Below are 21,346 nucleotides of genomic sequence, written 5' to 3'. Positions count from 1 at the left end.
GGCCCCCCCCCCCGCTCTCCCCGCCTCGCCTGCCCGGGGAAGTCGCTCAGACCTGCAGCCTATGCGGGGCACGCGGGGGCATCTGTGGCCATACGTATAACTTTTAAATGGAAAATGTCTTTCTCAAAGGCTGTCGATGTCCAGTGGTCTGCAGTCCATGAGCAGTTGACTAGTCCAGGTGTTTCTGCTTCTGTTTCCGTGCTATGTGAATTGGGAATTCGAGAGAAGAGTGTGCAGGATGGAGGAGTTGAGGGTTTGTATTTCTGTTCTGACTGTTAACGGCAGTGACGGAGGGCTTGGGAAGGAACAGAAAGTCTACCTGGGGTTGTCTTCATTAAGGAAAACAGTAATTGTTTTTGGTCTTTCTGTCTGCAGCTCTTTCTTTCAGAGCCTTTATCTGCTCTTAAATATGAGAATGAGCTGGTTTGGGGGTTTGGTGGTTTTTTTTGGTTTATTTTTTTGTATGGGTTGTCTGTCTCAAGTAGTGTTCAGGAAGAACTTGTTTTATTGAATGTGATTTCTACTTTGTGGGTTTTATCACTGCATTTTGCCCCACTTATTTAAAACTTATCCAGTTAAAACTCTTAGAGCTGGATTGATTTTTAAAAACAGCTGAATATTTTTCTGTGCTTTAATGAGATGAAAATCGAAAGCTGAGACTATGAGACAATGCTATTGACTCGAGACTGTGGGTTTCTGTGAGGTTTTTAAGGAGATCATTAACCCAGGTCTATCTCTTCACAGGACAGTCGGCCCAATATGTCAAGACCTCTGATCACTAGATCCCCTGCATCTCCATTGAACAATCAAGGCATCCCCACTCCAGCACAGCTCACAAAATCCAACGCACCAGTTCACATTGATGTGGGTGGGCACATGTATACCAGCAGCTTGGCCACGCTTACAAAATACCCCGATTCCAGGTAACTTTAAAAAGCTTGTTCTGCATGTCTTTGGCAACTCCTTTTCTTCCATTTCATGCTTGGGCATCCTGGGGCTGTCTTAGAATGATAAATTTAGTTTCTTTTGTTTCAAAATTAAATTAGGTTTCTTTGTTCGTAGGAGGTTAGAGACTGACTTTTCTTTCCCTGCTCCGCTGTGTTTCAGACAAATGGCACTCCTGCAAATCCCTATGTGTGTGGACTAAAATGAAGCCAATAGTAAAGAGCGCTTCCTTTCTCCCTCCTGGAATTCTGGGTTTATGCCAGGGCACCCGTGCTGTGGTTTATTACATTGAAAAACTGTAGCGATACTGCATTTAAGCCCAAAGGCGGGGGGGTGTTAGGATGTCTGTTTTGTTTCTTTTGGAGCAGTAACCGCTCTCCTGTAGTATCGACGTGTAATCTCGGATATGTCACTTGAGGTAAAAGCAAGGTTGTATGTAACAAAATATAGAACAGCATTAACCGAATGCTTTTTATAGAATCTTAGGACTTTTCAAATAATTAGGCTCTTAACTCTCATGTACCTTTTAAATGAAACGTTTGTGACTGTGGTAGCTTACTGGTCTTGAGCAGTTGGAAAACTTTTGCATGCTTGAGCAAGCGGTGTATGTAGAGTAGATGAAATGAGAGTGCAGCTTTAAGAAAACAACAGTGCATTCAACGCAGTGTGTCTGAATATTACATGGTGGTGATGGCAGATAAACACTGTAGTGATATTGTTATTCTAAGAGCTGGTTTATCAGTTAGCAGGTGTTGATTGTGTTCACGGTATTAGTCTGTAGTCCTGCTCTAGAGGGAAGGCGGTGTTACCTTCATGGTCTTTCCAGCATTTGAAGGGGAAGTTTTCAAGTTTCTCGATCCCTCAACTCTGACGTGCCTTGTACCTTTCGGAAAGGCAAACTCCATGGCATGTGATTTTGTTCTGAGCATGGGTTTCACTGGTACTACTGCCTCTGCAGCATTGCCTACCTAGTTTTAGGTGGGACTGGAGTAGCCCTTCTAACACTAAGAGCTGACAGTGCTAGAGGAAGAGGATGGTAAATAAAGGCGTATGAAAGAAACAACTGGGCATATGGCCTTTCTTATGACAACCTCCTCAAGGAAAGCCAGGGAGAGGGAAGTAATAGAAGCCATGCCAAAGCACAGGCTTGCCAGGAGAGATTGAAGCAACCTCTGGAAAAACTTGAACTGTTCTTCAAAAACAAAATCTATCATTTTGGGGAACTTTTTTTAGGACCTCATTGTGTTCAGCAACTAGGAGTTGTGATTACTTAGCGTTTTTTTCAGCAGCTGGAGTAGTGATGGTGTCTGAAACTGTTGTGTGTGCAGTATGAGAGGCGGCTGCTATGAGTACACGCAGCTTCTGTTTCCATGTCAAATTCACCGGGACAGCATATTACTTTAAGTGAAGAAACACTAAAATGTCTTTCATAAGTGTGTATGGTGGCAGTGGAATTTAAGCTTAATGTATTCTGTGTTCAATTGAACCATTGTAGCACTTGAAAGTGGAAGCTATGACTGTAGAATCAAAGCCAGTTTAATAAATTAAACATTTTAAAGCTCTTCAAACATAATTTAAAGAAAACCCAAACTTTGAGTTATAGTCATTCTGTTTCAAGTCATTTTGACATGCATTTGTGTTTCAGTTCTGACAGCAAGTGTCTTTTGAACCCCTTGATGAGTGAATATTTCCAGTGTAGCTGTTAGAACCTGGAATTCCCAGCCACTTCCATAACTTGAGATTTTATTTTTTTTTTTAACATTAGCAGCTTCAAAAGAGCAATTACTAAACTTGTTTGGATGTCAAGACAATGGCATGAAGCAATAAGCTGGCTATCACAATATAGTCATTTGGGTTTTGTCTGTGAGATTTTACCTTAATCTTTTTTTTTCCAATGTGGGTGTGTGTGTGTGCATATGTATCTGTATTTATATACAGGGTCCATGCTGGGTACAAATTATCCAGTAATATTTGGACCTTAGTACAAATTATTCACTGGAGTCTGACCTGGTCAGTCTATAACTACAGTTTAATTTTGTGAGCATTAGTTATTCCAAGATTTTGACCAACATTGCTTGTATGTTGCCTTTTTCTACCGATATCACACGTGTGAATGAGATCAAAACTAAGGCAGGGTGTCATCGATATCTTTGGGCCAGTTGAAGCCTCCTGAGGCTTAGTGTCATATGAAGTATTGTCTATGAAAAATAAGGTCTTGATTATCTTGCCTTAAAGAGCACAGCTCCAGGGATGAGTCAAGGCATAGGTTGCAGGCTCCAGCATCTAACAGGTTGAGACATGAAAGTCATTAGGCTTCTGACTCGTATTACATGTAGTCTAAGGGCTAGAAGCCTAAAATGAACCTTTCATCTGTGGGCCAGGTACCAGTCATCTTTCTTTGAGAGATTGAAAGGGTGATATCCAAACCAGTAGCTTTGGAGTCACTGTAGCTTGCTGGTGTGAAGGAGAGCCATCCTGATAGAGCAGTCTTTGATTTGGAGCAAGTGTATTCTTCCTTCTCCTTTGGGTTCAGTAGCATCTCGTCTTGTGCCTCTCTGTTTTCTCCTTCTTGGACAGTAGAATAGGAATTGGAAAGAATACTTTAAAAAGGGTTCCTTAAATGGTATCAGGTAAAGACTTGTAGCTTGCAGGGCTCATTTTCCTCATTTTCATTTTTTTGTTAGATCCCCTAAACTGGTTTGTGACTTGATATGTAAAAAGCCTACAGACAGGTGTCCGTTCATTCCTCCAGAGAAACCCAGGGGAGGTGACAGAAACATCTTGCTTATGATGCTGGTTCCCTGCCCTTTGCTGTGGAAAGACCATTGAGGGCTTCTCTCAAATGCTTTTGTGATTGAAGAACCCAAGGAATCGGAGCCTATCTGTGTTATGGCCAAAGATTAACACAGGGAAGCAATGCAACAGACAAGCGTCTTATCTAACAGATGGTTTGAATTGAGTAATCCTAGAATTTTAAATTATGAAACTGAAAAAATGCAAAAAAACCCCACCCCCAAATTAATTTAAAAATCCAGTGGCATAGAATTCAAAGGAGCCCAGTTACATTCCAGATCAGGGAGAACCTACTGTTTTCACAAGGAAGATCCCATATGATTATTTTATCTCGTCAACAGGCTTCTGGTTCTCCCAAGCCACCAGTGAGACCATGCCTCAGACATGATCTCATGCAGCTGAATAATACAATTTGCCTGACTTAGGCTTCAAGAAGGGGCAATTTGAATCAGCCTATCTATCAAGAAGACCTAATGTAAGGTCAGTCTGCTGAAAGAAATAGTAATTTTCTTTAAATGCCTGAGGAAGGGGCAGGTGTCCTTTTGTGCAGCTCTCTTCAAGACTGTTGACCTTGATGCATTCACCCATATACAGATTGTTCCTCCTGTTTTTAAGTTGATGAGTGATGGTTATTCATATGTCCATGTGAATGGACCAAACTGTTTCTATTCTGCGACGAGTCTTACGGTTTTGGAATTTTTTGTTTTGAACTAGATCATACCCTCCTCTTCTTAACCACCTTTGGTTTACTGGAAGTTACCAGATCTGCAGGATGATATTTGACAAGAAAAAGTTATCTGTTAAAGATTTGGGTGGACTAATTTTTTTTATTATTTTGGTTTTGCAGGTGAAGATTTAAAAAAAAAAAAAAAGACCTGCTTTCCACTGCCCAGAAAAAAACAACACTCAATTTTTTTATTCCAGGGAAGATGGGTAGAAGATGAAGGTCTGCTAAAGGAGCCTTTCTCCCCTGAGAGCTGAGGCACATGCATGCTGTCCCATTGTTCCATATGGTCAACAGAGAGTCTGGGGAAAATGGGTTGAGGTTTTAGGATTTATAATTATAAGTAGAGGAAGCACAGGCCTGTTAGTTCTGATGCTTGAACCTGAGCAGCCTACTCTCCTTCTTTCAGTGCATTATCATCTTGCAGTGCGATGGAACCTTTTGCTTGGAGTCAGCGTTCCTACATCTCTCAGCCTTAGTGCTGCCTGTATGGTATCTACCGAAAGTTATTGTGTACCAGCTAAGACAACTTCAACTGACTATCAGAACTAAATGGGAAGATGTTTAACTTTGATCATATGAGCATCAGCTGTCTGATATCTCGGATATCAGCAGTATCAGCAGTGTTGTCTATCTCATAGGTTCAAAGCATCTGGACTTTTATTAGTTCTGTCCAAGTCATCTGGCACAAATATTTGCATAACCATGGCATTGGATTGCCACATCCAATTCTGTGGTATTCCCACCACAGAATGGGAAGATTTCATTGAAAACCTTGTATATATTTCTTGTAGAACCTTTCGGGATATCTGTTTGCATTGCTGCATCTCCCATCTTGAATTACTCCCTGCATATGAAGATGGATTCTTCTTATATGATATTTCACAATACTTCCAAATTTTTGCCCAGGGCTGTTTCAGGTTTTCATATGAACCAATCCATTTGTGTCCCAGTTTTCTTACCCAATCTTCACTCTCAGCCCTCAGGGAAATTAAATTTCACACACTTGGATCCAGTTAGGACACTGGCTTTTTTTTTTTTGTTGTTGTTGTTGGTTAGGGTTTCTTTTGCATCAGGAGCACAGAATTATTTAGGAGAGTGCCCAGACTGCCCTTGTCCTTTTTTGGCAGTTTATGAGCAAAACTTACCCTTCATAGGTCACGTAGGTGGACCTCCAAGAACATGCTATGAATGAGGCAGGCTAGCACTGTTTACCTGTTTAACAGCTTTGGCAGTTTCTGTTGTCTGTAGACTGTCCCTGGTTCCAAAATAAGACATCAACGTGGTCCTTAATTCATTCAGTCTTCTGCAGGTTGCAATGCCGTGCTGGAGACTTCTGGTTCAGTAGGAGGTCTGTTGTGTTGTGCACTGTGCGTAGGGCTCCCTCTGTAACGCCTCCACGAGAACAGCCCCGTCACACGTTTCCTACTCACCTTGGATAGTAGTTTGGAAAATGCTGTAAATGATACTAATTGTTTAAAGACATAAATCCGAGGTTTTCTAACTAATGAGTATTTGGGGATTTTTTTTTTATTATTTTTTTAAAGGAAATACTGTCAGAGTGAGTGTTACTACACCTTTATTTCTGTTCTCTTTATTGGATTCATCTTTCTGAAAGGCACATCTCTATCTGTGGAGGTATTTGGTGATCTTTCTAGAGTAGCAACGTCAAAGCCTGATGAGGTGGTAGCTCTTAAATCAGCGTGGCACTACAGTAACTACACTGTAGTAGGCTTGCACTTTTTGAGAACTTGTGTTGCATGTTGTAAAGAGCAAGCTCCCTTGAGAGTTTTCAATATTGCTATGCAGTCTGCTGTGTTAACGTGAATGGTCCATGTTGCAGATTTTTAATATTTTGTAACATTCTTGGCGGGGGGGGAATAGGCATAGAAGGTGGCAGAGGCTCAGTTTAATCTTCGTTGCCTATCCTGGATTGCTCATCTAGTTATTCACCTTCTATATTTCATCATCTGATTGCTGCATGGTCGTGTGGCAAGGGAAAAGGAGGGCTTGGGACAGGGAAATACATTGACTTTCTTGCTGACCTGTTCTGTGATCCAAGATAACTGATTTAACTTTGAGTTTTTGTTGCTTCCTACCAAGGTTAACAAAAAAGCAATTTGTAAAAGGCTTTGGGGTGATGGTTGACAGTGTTAAAGATTACTATCTCTCAGCGTAAATATTTATAGATGCTAGTAACTGAGGTAAAGACAGTTGATGACATTGGTGTCATCAGTAACATGTATTAGTAAAAAATGAAATGTTGATTCATGAGGACCAGACTTAATACAGTACAGTGGTTTTGGTTCATGTAACCACATATACAAACTTGGGGGGAAAAATAGAAACAGAACTGTGAATCATAGTATACTTCATGCCTAATTCAAGAAATTCAAAGAATTTACACAACTGATGTTGTAAAGAGAAATATTTTGTTAACACTCATCTGTCAATAAAGAGCTCAGAGGGGTATTTTCTAGTCCTGGCTGAACCAAGATTAATTGTATCTCTAGGTATGTGTATTGAACTTAGCGTATATATTGACCTCATTTTGCCTCAATTAATGATCACCACAGGTCAGTCATCACTGTCGCCTCAGTAGAAGTGACTGTTTTCTGAATCTTAGTCCTGTAATATGTCTAACTTGCAAGGTCAGCAAGTCACTGCTGTTGCTTGTGGCTGGTGACTAGGTGAAAGAAATAGCACGATCAGATTAGCAGGTTCTCACATTGTGTGGTCAGTAGCTGGTTGTGGGTCATCACTGAAAGGGGCCATGGAGTTGATGTCTTCCTGTTCTGTCAGTAAAAATGGTCTTGTGTCTTATTTATTTAGAGGATAAAATGCAGTGTTTCTACTTGCTCAATGCTTTTGCACTCAGGTGTGTAAAATGACAGTGAAATTAAGGTAGTGGATTGTTAGAGTACTCTTTGCACATACACAGACCCAGAGAAAGTAGATGTGCAGACTTGCTGCCACAGGGGTTCGTGCCATGCTTAGCTATGGCTGCGTGGCTATGACAGTGTGGATGGAAATATTCAAGGGAATAAATTTCTATGTTCAGGAGTGTTACAAAGCTAAAGATTTCAGCTCCTCATTTGTGAGGCTAGTAGTCCTCTGAAGTAACAAGCATTTTTCTTGAGGGGAAAGAAGAAAATCCATATCCATATTGTCAGTATGGCTCATTGATGCCTTTCCCAGTAGGCTCATGTGAGGCTGTGTGGGTTTGGATCAACCTGTAAGTCAAGGAGAGGGGCGGTTGTCAATAACTAGTTGAAGGGTCTGTGCTCTGAGAAGTCCTTTCCTTGCAAAGAAATCAGTTCCATGGATGGAAATTTGTCAGTGAGAAATAGGTTGTTGTTATAGCGGTTGCACTTTTCTACCCAGTAGCGCAGCTTCATAAACCAGGCTGAAGGCACCCAAGCAGTATGTCTCATTCTAACTGACCAAGAAAATGCTCAAGGGGAAGAAATAAGGAGTGCTGAGTCTATGGCTCTTGCTGGTCTGACAAGGAAAAGCCCGTCAGAAACTGAGGTGGCACTGAAGCATTCTGCTTATTGGTCATTTCTGATAGGGTCCGGGTTTGAACTGTGGGCTTCAGGTTCAATGGTTTGCTTCGCCTTTTGCCATGCTCAGTCCTTGTGCTCAGGAACCTCTGTGTGTTAGCACTGAGTTCTCATCCTGCTCCCACATAAACAGTTTGTACTTCATTGGTCTTTCATAAATTGCAATGTAGTTGCTAAGGAAATTGGCATCTAGTACGTATGTAATTGCCGAAGTAAACATTTGGCTTCCAGTTTTGCTGTCAACACCCGGCCACCTCTTGGGTGTGTTTGGAGCTTTAGGATATAGATTCCAATTTCTGGCTTACTTCTTTCTGCTAATAATCAACCTTCTGGCTGGGTTTCATGTATACAAGTCTGTTTGCCATTTGGAGATGTATTTGCAAAAGTTGCACAGGAAATGGTGAAAACAGCTTAGGACCCAATGGTGACCTGCACTTGTTTTAATACAAATAGCACCTAAATGCTGTGTTGGCCAGGGGAATGTCACCAGTTCCTGTTACGTGGACGTGTCCTCTAACTTAACTGGTTTGCTGTTTATTCAAATATGGTCATGTCATAACAAGACAAATGTCATCTGGCAAGCTTTATTTCTCCTTTGTCATTTGTTCTCAATCCTTCTTTCCCCTCAGTCTACTGTTCTCAGGATGTGGCTATCTCTTTGACTCCTGCCCTTCAATATCTTTTTTTTTTTCTGTCCCCATTCTGCTCTGAGCATCGATCCTGCTTCAGTCATCTGAATTCCCTCATTGCTTTGTCTTCATTTCTTTTTCATTTACGCTTTTCTATCTCTGTTGGAAGGAGTTGGAGCTCACAAAGGTCACAAATGATCTTTACTTGACCAGATGAAGGCACATGGCATGCTTCTTGTCCCTTTCTCCCCACACATCCTTGGTTTTCTGGCTCCTGGTAATGGTGAGCTTCCTTTGAGTAGTTAAGCAGCCAGCAGATTTTATGGATATCTCAGATGATGCTTTCACTGTTAGTGACGTCAGTTGAAAGGATGCTCTGAGACTCATTGATACTGATCTCTTTAGTTGAGTCTTTGAATTCGTAATCAAATAAAGTATTTCCAGCTGTGATGTGTACATTAGCTTGGATCTGGAGGACTCTTCCAGCACAGTTGTCTGTACACCTTGTTTGGACAGTTTTCTGAGCACTTTGAAGGCACTTTCTGCCTGCTTCAGAGAACCGAGAGGCTTCTGCAACAGTTTGAAAGCATTTAAGCTGAGCATGTAGCTACTTCTTGTGGCATATTTTGTAGGGGCGTGCCTTTGGGAAAGCAGTGGTCTCACTGTCACCTTCCCACCCAGTCCTTCTGCTGTGCAGTGCCGTGTGTGTAGACACTTGGGCTAGCTCGGATGCTCAAAGCAATATAGTGCAGTGCTCCACCTGGACTCGTTTATCCTGCTTCCAGCTAACTCAGCTGTGCCGCGTCTGGTACCCAAGCTAATTACTGAAGACCTATCTTTTATATTTCTACACACCGCTGCATTTTGCAGAACAGGCACTCGGTGAAGGAGAGCAACGCTGGCAATTCAGTTTCCATGAATTAACTTTCTGTTTTTGAAGGATTAAAAAGGTGAAAGGGGAAAGTAATAGAAAGATTACAGGGGTTTGTTCGTAAGGTGAGAGGGTTGAGCACAGCAGTATTAAATGCAATGGGGTATACCTCGGTAGTTCATCAATTTATAAAGATAAAGATTAATTCTACCTCTTAAACCCCAGTGGGGTTTTCATGTTAAAATGTGACATGCCTGTCAGTCAAACGGCAGACATAATTGTTCTTTAAGTGACCTTTTAAAATCCCATTCCTTTTAATTAAAAATTGTGTGTGTTCTTGCCCAGGCCGTATTTGAATGGTTAAAAAAAAAAAAACACCAAACTTTTTCATACGAGGCGCATTGCAGGTAGAGAGCTGTCAGGAGCAGTGTGACACAGGCGCGAAGCAGGAGGAGCGGTTGAAGTCCCGGTGCGGCAACCTGTGGCTTGCCTTCGGCTCCCGCTGCAAGCAGCATCTCCCAGGACCGCACCCAAACCCTTTGCATTCCTTGCCTGAGAAATTGCTTGTAGTTACTTATTGTGGCATAGAAAGTTATAATACACAGCATTTGCCATAAGTGTGTCACTTCAGAGCAAATGATGGATTACGTCCTTCCACACCCCAAAAGTCGCCTTTGTGCTGTAATTAAAAAATAAATGTTGCAATGTCGAATTGGAAATATTTTCTGCCATACAATGAATTTGTTTTGTTAGGTTGCCTGGATGTAATTGCAACAATGTCAGTGTATTAAACCCTTGTCACGGGGTAATGGTTTCCTGCCGCTACACCAGTGCCAAGGTCTGCTTTGCTTAGCAGCTCTATTGCTGTTTATCTCCAATCAGCAGCAGTGATTATTTTGCTTCTGTGAAACTTCCCCCCCTCCCCCCCCCCCATTTTGTTCCCTGTATACATACTATAAATTATAGTGCTGTGCAAATGCTAACCACAAATCCTAAACAGTAGGAAGCGCTGCCCTGCCAGAGAGCGGCTCCGCTGGGAGCTGGTTTTAGGTTCGCCCGAACTTGTCGGCGATCCGAGGGGAAGGCGTTCCAAACCGGGAAGGTCTGCCGGGCCCCTTCTAACCATCTGAAAATTGATCCCTCTTAAACAGTTTAGAGGGCCCTCGGGGTCTTACAGCTTACATAAAAAATGAAAGCCCTTCCTGTCTTAGAGCAGCGCAAGCAGTCAATACAAAAGAGAAAAATGATCTTTTAAGTGTATCCCATTGAATCCATTATCTCGAGGGTCTGTGTGTGATGCTTCATCAAAACATCATCGGCTCGGTGATACATGGGGGAGAGGGTGAGGTGGCGTTCGGGAGATTTAAGAGAGAATGCTGCAGTACTCTCAGTGCCACAGGACAAGCTAAATATGATACAAGCCAGAAAATGAGAGCTGCAGAAAAACTGATGTGGTCGTCCGGATAACAAATTGATTTCATATTTTGCATGTTTGAAACAAGCAATTCTTTCAGGAAAAGTTTGGGATGTTTCTTTTGTGGGTATGAAAGTCCTATTGGGCATCTCGTACAGCAATTGCTTTGCTTTCGATCCGAATGCAAGCTTTCTTTCAGATTTTCTGCATTACAATGATAAAGAAAAAACGGAAAGAAAGAAAAATCAGTGTTTGCACCATTGCTGCATTCTAGCCTTGTTTTGGGAGGTTTTGAAAGGGTTGGACTGCATTACCGTGAGCTGAATTAAGTGTTGAATTTCTGGTTCTTGTGAGCAAGTGTGTCAGAACAGTTAGTTTTTTAAACACTGAAGTTTTTTTAAATCTCTTGCATGCCTGTATTAACGATTCGGATGTTTTTCATAGACTCGCATGAAAGAAAGACCTTTGATTTTTGCTGTTCTGAGTTTGCCGTGTTTACCTAATGGCACAGTGGTGTTTTTTACCAGCTTATGTAGTTAGGAGCTGATTTTTTTGCTGCCAGTGTTTCCTTACTGCAAATAATAAGGATGTTGCTCTTTGGTAGGTTATATGCAATAAACCAGAAGAAATTAGATTTATTTTCAATAATGAATTGTATCAATAATTCAGAAGTGCTATAAAAAAATTTTGGAGGGCAAAGGGAAGAATGAAGAAGTATTTTAGAACGCAGTTGAGCTGTCAAACTCACATCCTTTAGGGTGCCCTCCATTTCCTTTGGTGAAAAGTTTGCTTAAATAAACTGAGTAGTAGGCAGTGGGTGTGTGCTTTTGCACAACAACATACACCCAGGTGCTTTGTTGGCCAGGGTGATCCTAAAGGCAGAGCGCTGTCAACATTCCTAATTGGTTATTACTCAATAACGCACACCCTCCAGTGTCTTGGGACTACAAAACACTTTTTACCTAGCCTTCCTACATGAATAATGAAGCACTTCAAATATTCATCCAATTATAGTCAGCCTCTCTCTTGACTAAGGGTTGCCAAATGCAATTGGACATACTTCTGACATAGAATTTCAGGCTATATCTATGTTGGAAGGGTTTAGTCATAATTCTTGACTTCTGGGGAGAGATTAGATAACACCATGATGGTAATTTCTCCAGCCTCAAAAGCTGTTGTTTATTCACTTTTGCTATTAAATTCTAGTTTACTAGCAGTATAATTTCCGAGTTTTAGAAAAGTGTATTTTATTTTTTTTAATTTTATACTCGCAGTTTGTCACATGAAACTGCTCACGTTCTGTTTGAAACAATAAGATGATTTGACTGTTCTCCAAGTGCTGTGGATATGCAGCTGCATATGACTGAAGTCACCATCAAGCATATGAAAACCAGACAGTTAGCATGTGTCCTTTTCAAACATGTTCACTGTATTTATTTTCCTCTTCTAGTTTTTCAAAACATTTGTCTGCCCATCGTGATTGGTTCCTGATATGCTAGTGTGACTTTTAAATGGATTTTTCTCATGCCTTGCTAAAGTTCTCAAAACCAATGTCCTCATCCTTTGCAGAATATGAAGGTTTAATTTCCCTTTACTAATTTTTTTCTGTGAATAAGCTCTCCTGAATGTTAATCTTCCCTCTGGCCTTCCAAAATCTGATGAAGATGATGTGCCATACCCCTGCTCATGGCAGTTTCCAGCCCTGCTGCAGTAACGCCGGAGGGAGTCAACGTTGGCTCCATCATGCTGCCACAGAGGGAAGCCCCATGATGGTGTCTGTCTTTTTGGTGCAAAGGGGAGAAACGAGTAGGGAAGTGGTGGTAAATGTTATTCTAGGAAGATGTAAGCTAAGGGAATGGTGCCAAGAAAGATGCCTCCCTGCTTGGATTTCCCCCCGTGGAAGACCTAACTCATGAGAAAGGGAGAGGAGAAAAAAACTGCCGCTTTTCTGTAGCTAAAGCGTGTTTGGAGGCTCCACTTTTTATCAGGCGTTCTCATTTTCCCAGCTTCTAATATTGTTGTCTCACAAAGCTGGGCCTTGGGCCATGCCTTTCATACCAGCCTTTTCTTGCTTAGTAGCTAACCCCGATAAACTCATCAACACAGCTACAATTGTGCTTTCCTGCCTCTGCTTTGGATTAATGGTGTAGCTCTCCAAAACCTAACGGATGCTGCTCTCTGGACCGCAGAGGTCTGGTTCCAAGTGAGCATTTAATTCCTCGCTTGGGAAGTAGAAATAAAAGCCCTAATCAGGTATGTTTCGTGCTTTTCTCTTCTGTAGGGTCAACAAAAGGAAGGGTGGAAAGGATGCTATTGGAAGTCGCTGCTTGTCTGGTGTCACTACGAGACACAAAGCATTGATTTGAAAATAGAAACAGCTGGTATGGCTGTGACTTTCAGTTGCATTTAGCTTCCATGTGGGTCACTTTATTTCCTATTAAAATGCTAAGTAGTTAAATCAGAGGTGTGAGTCCTTCTTCCTTCTCTTTATTAATGAAATATGGAAAACATGACAAACATGAAGGGCCCTAGAAGTGATGGAGAACATACAACAGGCTTTTGTACCATGCAAAAAGCATAAAGCTGGTAGTGCAGTTCTTGTTTGTAGAAGAAAAATTAATCATGTTATTCTCCAAACCTGTCCCTGAGCCTGCAGAAGCTCTGCCGGGGCGTGCTGAGCTGTTCCTGAGCAGGACAGGTTGGCAGTGGCTCCACCAGGAGCATTTCTTCCAAGGTCCGTCTCTATGACGGACCGCAGGAAGGACTCTGTCTCTTGGCTTGGCATGTCTGAATATTTTTCTGTGCGGCATGCTTCTGCTGGGAAAGGTGAGTGTTGATAAAAGTTTTATCAGCTGGAAATTGCAGAGACTGCAGACAAAACAAAATAAAGGGGGTGAGGTCCCAAAAAAACCAAACAAACCAGGGTCAGTGAAATCCAGTCATGATAAAGGTCAAGTTTGTTGTAGCACGTTGCTGTATGAAATGAGGGCACATTCATCATAGCAGAGAGAGTTTATTTTCCTCATCGCTGTCCTAATATTATTCTGCCGTAGTAACAAAACACTTGCGGTGGCATGGCAAGGGCAGTGAGGCAGCAGGGCAGGAGGATGGGTCGCGCAGGAGAGAGTTGGTCCCACCAGTAAGAAGTGACTCAGCTGGCAAGAACACGTTCCCCTCAGATTTCCCTGCTTTAGAGACTGAGGTGAAACCCCTTCTGTGTCTTGTCTGAGTGTCTGGTGATGATAAATAATAAGCCAGTGATGTTCTCCCCAAATTAGATGTGGAATTTAATTTTGCCCGTGTTCAGAGACTCTAAGGAGCAAACACGTCTTGTCTGACTTTGATCCTGCAAAGAAGCCTGAGCTGCTATCTGCAGTCTCACAGTGGCTGTTTCTGTACCCCTCGGTATTGTTTAGCAGAGGATTTTCCACGATGACCAACCATCCCTTGGAGCGTAGTGGAGAAATACCCCTTCCTTTTGACAGTCTGTTATGAGGCTCAAGTCTTAGTCAACACTTCTCACCGATCCCTGCAAAGCCGTCGCATTAACGGCGTAGATGTGGCAGACTCCATCCTTCCTTCCAGCACTGTAAATCCCTGAGGCATATCCCTGCCAGAAGTCTTTTAACATCAAAGCAGGTGTAGGTTTCAGCTGGTGGCAATTAGAGGCAGCAAAGATCACTCTTGTGTGCTTGCGCTGCTGCCGCTGCCCGCTGCGGCCGGAGCTCTGCATGGGTGGCTGGGCGCAGGGATGGAGCAGGGCTTGGGGCACGGATATAACAGGGGAACCTGCAAGCAAATCTCAGTCCTCTCACTGCTTTTCTATTGACTATATCACTGCAATATCAGTGGTAATATCACAGAGCCCAATCTGACCTCAGGTGCCTTCTCCTTCTGGGTGAAAACCCTTCGTGAAGCTGGAGCTCAGCAGTGGGGTCTGCCTTCTGCTTCACAACTGGGCACGCAGGTTCGTTTTGTCTCCTGTGGTTTGGGTTTGTTTTTTTTTTTTTTGGTAGGCATCTTGTAACCTTCACTTCTGAGGGAGAAAAAGCTGTGCAAAAGCGAATGGCTGGGGACTGCACCATAGGTTTCCCCCACAGAGGGCTGCTTGGTTAATGCAAATAAATAGTTTTGTGCATGGGATGGTTAGCAAGAGAACACAGCTTGATGGTCTGGCTTCATAGTCAGAGTTGGTTGTTTTAAGACATTGTCTTTCTCCAGCCCCCTGCCTTGCATTGCACTTAAATGGCTTCTGCCTGCCTCTAAAGACTAAAAAACTAGGTTTTTAGGAAGGTAATGGAAAATAATCAGAATTATCCCATAGCCTGTTTATTGTAGCACCAGCGGCTTCTGGAGAAGTGGGGGTGGAGAGCTTTGAAACAGTGCAGCTCTTGATTACCCCAAACTATTTTCAGGCTTCTGCACCTTTCGAGAATGTGGTTCTGTAGATCTCCTGTAAAGATAGTAGAAAACAATTATATCTGTGCCTTGTGGTGATGGAAGAGGGGGAAAAAAAAAATCAGAAATCTACCAAAACACCTGGATTTGTGCTAAATTAAGATTTTATTACATTCAGAAATAGAGCAAAAAATATTGGTGTGAAGTAGCTACATGAATGGAGGGGATAACGCAAGGTTGTTGTAACATGTTTTATTTTCAGTAAGCACAGGGAGGAAGAGGACTTCTTCAAACAGTTTTCTGTCCCTGAAAATGCCTGTATTGGAATTTGCATTATTCTAAACAACTGTAGTCTTGGAATTCAGGATTTTTCTCACTAAATTGTTAGCCTTTTTTCTTTTTATTGTTGGTAAGGGAGTCATAGCCTTTTGGCATACACACCTGTGTTGGTTGTTGATCAGTTTTTTTGTGGTACCAGTAATTAGTTAGTGCAAACTGCAACTTAATCTATTGATATGAGAGTTCTGCCAGTACTCTCTGGGTACCAGTACCAGTATCTGGGAACAAGGGCAGATGCAGTATAGAAAGACCCTTAGGCAATGGCCTTTTTTTTTTTTTTTTTTTTTTTTTTCCTTTTTTAATCCAAGTATAGTTAAATTTGGTTCTGCCTTTTTAGAGAAAGGCTTCAAAGTTAAGCGAATGCGGTAATGAAAATGTACAAACTCGAGCAGTAGGCTGCTCCATGATCAGCATCTTTCTGCTAGGTTAAAAGCAGTGCTGGGCTTGGTAGGCAACTTCTTGTTTATTACCAGCCTGGAATTGCCACAGGGAAATTTTGGCTTGTTGGGCTGTGCTGGTTTCTACCAGGAAGATCACAACAGATGTAAGATCTGTATCCTCACGCTTGTAAATCCTCCAGACTGATGGAGTTATGCTTATTTGACTGTTTCTCTGCAGATCATTTCCCGCTTGTTTGCCTGCGTGCAGAATTTATTAGTCACTACATCAGAGTTGTTGTGTGTTTTCAGCTGTGTGATCAGCAGTGCACGAGGCGTACGTGGGACGAGATGAGATCCAGTCCCATGTAGGTGGTCTGGGCTGGGCTGCCCTCCATAAGGTGTCCTGTGTCTGTCTGGCTGTAGCTCAATCCTGGGGTCAGCTCACTTCAACACCCTGCTAAAATATTTGAGGCTGACTGCCTGCATTTAGGAAACGGGGATCCTGACTCACTTGGAGTATCATGCGACTTCGGATGGCACTCTTCTGTATTTCCTCTGGTAAAGCTGCAGCTCAGGAAGAAGCTAGAGAAGTCAGCTCCACTGCGGGAGGGTAACCTGAACTGCAGAGTAAAATAGGACTTCGATTAAAAAGGTTAGAAATTCTTACGCGTTTTAGGATCGCTGCAAACTATTGCTCACAACTTCATATGATAGAAGTTTGGTTGTTTTTTTTTAATTTAATAAAGCCTAGTTTTCTATGGAAATCAATATCTAAGAAGAACAGTGTTAAACTGTGTTGAAATATAGATTTCGGTACGGTTAGTTTCTGGTCATTTTGTGAGTGGAGTGTGTTTGCCTTAACATGGGCAGCTAGTGCCCGTGCATGGTTCCTGCCTGGACTCCCGTGGCTGCTGCAGGAGGGCACAAGTCTGCAGTAGTGTCCCTGTGCCATCCTCCAGCCCTTCCGGAGTCCCGGAGATGCCCCAGAGCATCTCAAGTGGCAGCAGACACCTGTGTTCAGGCAGCTGAATCACATCCTGGCTGTCATGTATGAAAGGCACCGTGATGTAACACTTAGTTTTGTCATGTGGTATTTTTGAGGATTTCACTGGCTGCAATTCTAGTGTCTGTTTTCACATATGTGGCTTAATTATTCCACGATTATGGGGCTATATTGCTTCTGTACTGTATCTCAGCTCTCTTCCTTTCTTCTCTCGTTACCTCCTCCACAGAAATACATCTGACATACTGTTGGGTTTGGTATGGCTGCAGGGATGATTGCACCATGACAGCATCTAATTTAATAAACAATAAAGCCACTGTTTTGTATATGTAAAGTTTGTCAATGGAAATAATGTTATCTGTGTGTTTTTTATCACCCCCACCACCAGCAGAATGTGCAGGCGTGGCTTTGGCATTTCTAACGTATGCATTAAGCATTATTTATTGCTCAGAGCCACTGTCTAAGCTGTTTTAGGTGGACTTTCCTGTCCTCTTAACTGATTAGCGCACAGGTTTTGTATTAACTGGTTTGGTTAATGGTGTGATTTTCCTAGTTACTGAAATGCTTAAATCATTACAACCTCTAGCATGGAAGCAGTTAAACATGTAAATGTATGGGAATGAGTTGTACAGGTATAAACACGTCTTTCTATGTAGGCACATGTCTGTGTCCGCACTAGGAATCACAGCGATGTAATTGTAATGTATATAAGTTGGAGTTAATCAAAACAAGAGCACTGTACAGTCCTGTGTTTCTCATACTAAATTCTGTGCTGATAACACCCACATTTTCCTTGCTTCTGTTGCATATGCTCTTGTGCTATCCAGATTGCCTTTCTCAAAGAATTTATGATCTAGGATGTTAACCTGGAAGTACAGTTTTCAGTCCAGGTGGAGGAATGTATGAGCAGGTGAGCTGAGTAGTAAAGCAAAACACAAATGTTCTAGAGAAGCATAGTAAATGTGTTATTGTTTAGCCAGCTTTGCAGCTTTTCTTGTGACAAGTCAGCTTTATGGGAAAAGAACGTTATTAGGGAAGCCAGGGCAGCCTTAGTTTCTCATCTTCATAGTGTATGTGTGGTAATACCATCTCCAATACGTGATTGCCTGCTGCTGTGCAGAGAGAAATGTGGTGCTTAATTAATAAACAGGTCATCAGCATCTCCTGTTCCTCCTCAGCTCAGCATGTGTCCTTGGGCTGTACTTTCTGTGTATTATTTGAGTCCTGTTCTGAAGAGTCATTCTTGCATGCTTTCTTCGCAGCATTTCTTTAGTCTAGTACCTTCTTGCTTCACTCAGAGGAGCTCAAAAAAGTAAGGTGGGCATGCTTAGGGGTAGCATCGCACAGGAGATCTGGCACACGCTTGGACAGAGTTCATTTCTCCCGGGCAGCCCCCATCTGCCTTACCTGCATTCCCTTCCTGCAACCCTTTCCACATCCATTAGACCTTCTCCTCCTACTCCTACAGATGAAGCAGGGGTCCCATGGGCAACAGTGTGCTACGCTCTACAACCCTGGCTTCTCCCCAGCTTGCTTGCTGCCTGGATTGGGGATGCTGTGGGAAAACAGTAGGTCATTAAAGACCAAGTCTAAAGCGGAGAGGGAAGTTTGCAAATGAAAGTTGCCAGAGCATCTCTAATATTCGACATATCTTAACTTGTGAAGCTTGTTTTGACTACCTTAATAACGTTCTTTGTATGTGTATTTTTTTTTTCCTTTGTCTATTCCTGTAGGGCTTTAAAAAAGCAGGCTGAACATCCTTTCCACCTTCCCTGGCAAATCTGTCTTGTGACAGTCCGAGCCCAAGTTCAGCAGCAGGGCTGAAACCTGTTAATCTGTTTTACAGGCTTCTGCTACGCACGCTAGCAGTAGCAAATTGTTGTCCTCTGCGTGAACTGCGCTTGAGAAGGATGTTATGAACTTTGCAAGTGACTTTCACGGGTATTTATTGAGAGCAGAGGAGCAAGGATGTTTGGGAGTACTTTATTCTGTTTTGGGCTCTGGACGGTGGTGTTTTCTGGGGACTCAGGCTCACCATAGTTAACAGCTAAGGGTTTTAGGAGCACTTTCTCACTGAATTTTATTCATTTATGGGAAGCTTTAATGTAGAAGTGGCCTCTTTTTCTCTCTGGAAGCAGTCCCCGTAGGATCCCCCATTCTCTTGCCTTTACAGGCTGCAACGCAGGAGGAGTTTGTGCAACTCTTGCAAAGGGAAGGGCAAGTGTGTTCTTGTCCTGACTATGGAAATGTCTTGTCCTTTCTCTTAGAGGAGGCAGCAGGTAACAAAATAACATAGATGGGGTTTCTAGCTAAGTAGCCAAAGTTGTGAAGATCTTGGAAAGCTTAATTTGTTATGGTTGCGTTGCAGTGATTGCTGTTTAGAGGGGCACAAGCTCCAGGCATATGGAGTGTGATGCCTGGTTCCCAACAGTGCGTCCTCGAAAGGGGCAGAGTTAGTGGTATCATAGTGTTTCTTACACAGCATATAGCTGCTTAACTGGGAAGTCAATTTGTTAGGTTTGGATCCAGGGCTCATCTTGGTGATAGTTTTCTAAGGGATTTCATAAAGATTCTCAGAGCGTTTCCTAATTTCCAGCGGTACGTACGTGGAATTTTGATGCTGAGCCCTCTCGAGGGTACAGAGGAAACACTGAGAGTTAACAGTGGTTTGAATGAAATTCATAAAAGCTGAGGGGCAAACTTGATGTATGAAGGAATACATCAAAGAATTTCTGCCATTCTGAGATGGTTTTGTTGTTGTTGGGTGTTTTGGGAGGTTTTTGGTGGGGATTGTTTTGGGAATTTTTTTTTTTTTTTCAATGTCCAGATTTATTGAAAGGGGAATGGCTCTGGTAGCTTTTTTAAAGTTGCTTTTAGCAGCGTTCTCTTTGTGGAATCTGCATTTACAGATTTATCAATAGGACTTTGAAGATGGGTTGCTAACATGTCTTTTTCTTTTTAAGAAAAATTGGCAGGCATAAAGAAGAGTGGGTTGAAGCTGATATATTTTTGCTTTTTACTTAAACATGATCCCAAGACACAAGTTCTACTTTATTACATTGCTGCCTGTGAAAGGGTTCAGTCTTTGGAATATATAGATTATCATGGCCTTTGGGATGTTGCTCATTCACCAGTTTAGCTACTTTCTGGCTTTTGGTATTGAACGATAAACACTCCAGTTCTGCTCCTGTCCTCCATTATCTGTACTCACAGCAAACCTGACCATCTTAAGCATGATTAAAATATAATTCAAAAGTTATTAGCTAATTATGACGCAAAGTACTTAATTTGCCATCGCACCCTAATAACTTAAAGGTACTCCTGATAACTTGGTAATAACCATATCATAAGCAAAAGGACACGGTTGCTACTAACTTAATAGGCAGCTTCCCTCAAGATAAAACATAAATAATGTACCTCAATGAAATCGGATTCAAGCTTAGTAAAATTATCTTGGCAAGCAAAGAGAATATTTGTTAATTTTTCTGTGAAATGTTATCATTGCCAAGAAAACTTGGTTACAAAAAACAGAGATGGAGAAAGTATTTGCATGAATAATTGATTTAACATTGCATTGGTTCAAATGATTTTAGGAAAAGTGGTTTTGATATGCACTGGAAAACTAGAAAGTTTTTAAGGACTTATTTGCAAGATGCCAAACGCTGTAGGGAGATGTGGGGCTTGAAGGCTTGCAGTCTGCTCTTCAGCAGATCCAGTGCGTGCATGAACCTGAAAAAAGGAACAAGGAGAGGTGGTGTTGTAAAGTATGAAATGCTGGTGGTCAGGCTGTGGCTACGGAGCAGTGAGTGTGCAGGTAAGCTGTTGCATGCTGCTGCTCTTTGCCTGATGTCCTGACAAAGGGCTGAAGCGAAACGGCCCTCATGATGAGAGAGGGATGGCGGCAGGTACCTGCAGCCTCTGTTCCTGCTCCAGATCTCCTTTGACTTGGCACGTGTGCTGGGTTGATCAGAGCGCCGGCCCATCGGAGAGGTGTCTCAGGGTCCTAGAGGAAAAGGGGGGCCTGTGGTACTGCTCTGTAGATAGTGATGTGGCTGAAGGAACAGCGTATTTTGGGATTGCAAGACTTAAGTTTTCTGGAGATGGGTTGGTATGGTAGCCAGAGGGCTTGAGGGAGTGCTTGGTATCTGAAGACAAACAAAACTGAGGTTCAGGGATAGATGGGATGTCTTGGGAAGAGTCAGCAACTTCAGTGTCTGTGAGATGGAGGAACTGCACTGTCAAAAGTGGTGGGGATTGTGGGTGTGAGGATCCTGGTTTGGGGGGGGG

General features: G+C 42.4%; 1 protein-coding gene across 1 annotated transcript in view; it reads left to right on the top strand.

Annotated features, from left to right (window-relative positions):
- The first annotated feature begins 26 nt into the window (after nucleotides 1-26).
- The window catches only part of KCTD1 (potassium channel tetramerization domain containing 1), a 35,100-nt gene continuing 13,780 nt past the window's right edge, over nucleotides 27-21,346 (top strand). Inside the window, exons 1-2 of the mRNA XM_009886638.1 lie at nucleotides 27-205; nucleotides 745-923. Of these exons, the coding sequence (XP_009884940.1) occupies nucleotides 760-923 (164 nt within the window). The 5' untranslated portion in view covers nucleotides 27-205; nucleotides 745-759. The remainder of the gene's footprint in view (nucleotides 206-744; nucleotides 924-21,346) is intronic.

The sequence above is a fragment of the Charadrius vociferus genome, unplaced genomic scaffold (assembly GCF_000708025.1).
Source record: "Charadrius vociferus isolate BGI_N301 unplaced genomic scaffold, ASM70802v2 scaffold45, whole genome shotgun sequence".
Classification (NCBI taxonomy): domain Eukaryota; kingdom Metazoa; phylum Chordata; class Aves; order Charadriiformes; family Charadriidae; genus Charadrius; species Charadrius vociferus.
Note: the sequence above shows the minus strand (reverse complement) of the source record. Positions and strands in the feature narration are given on the sequence as shown.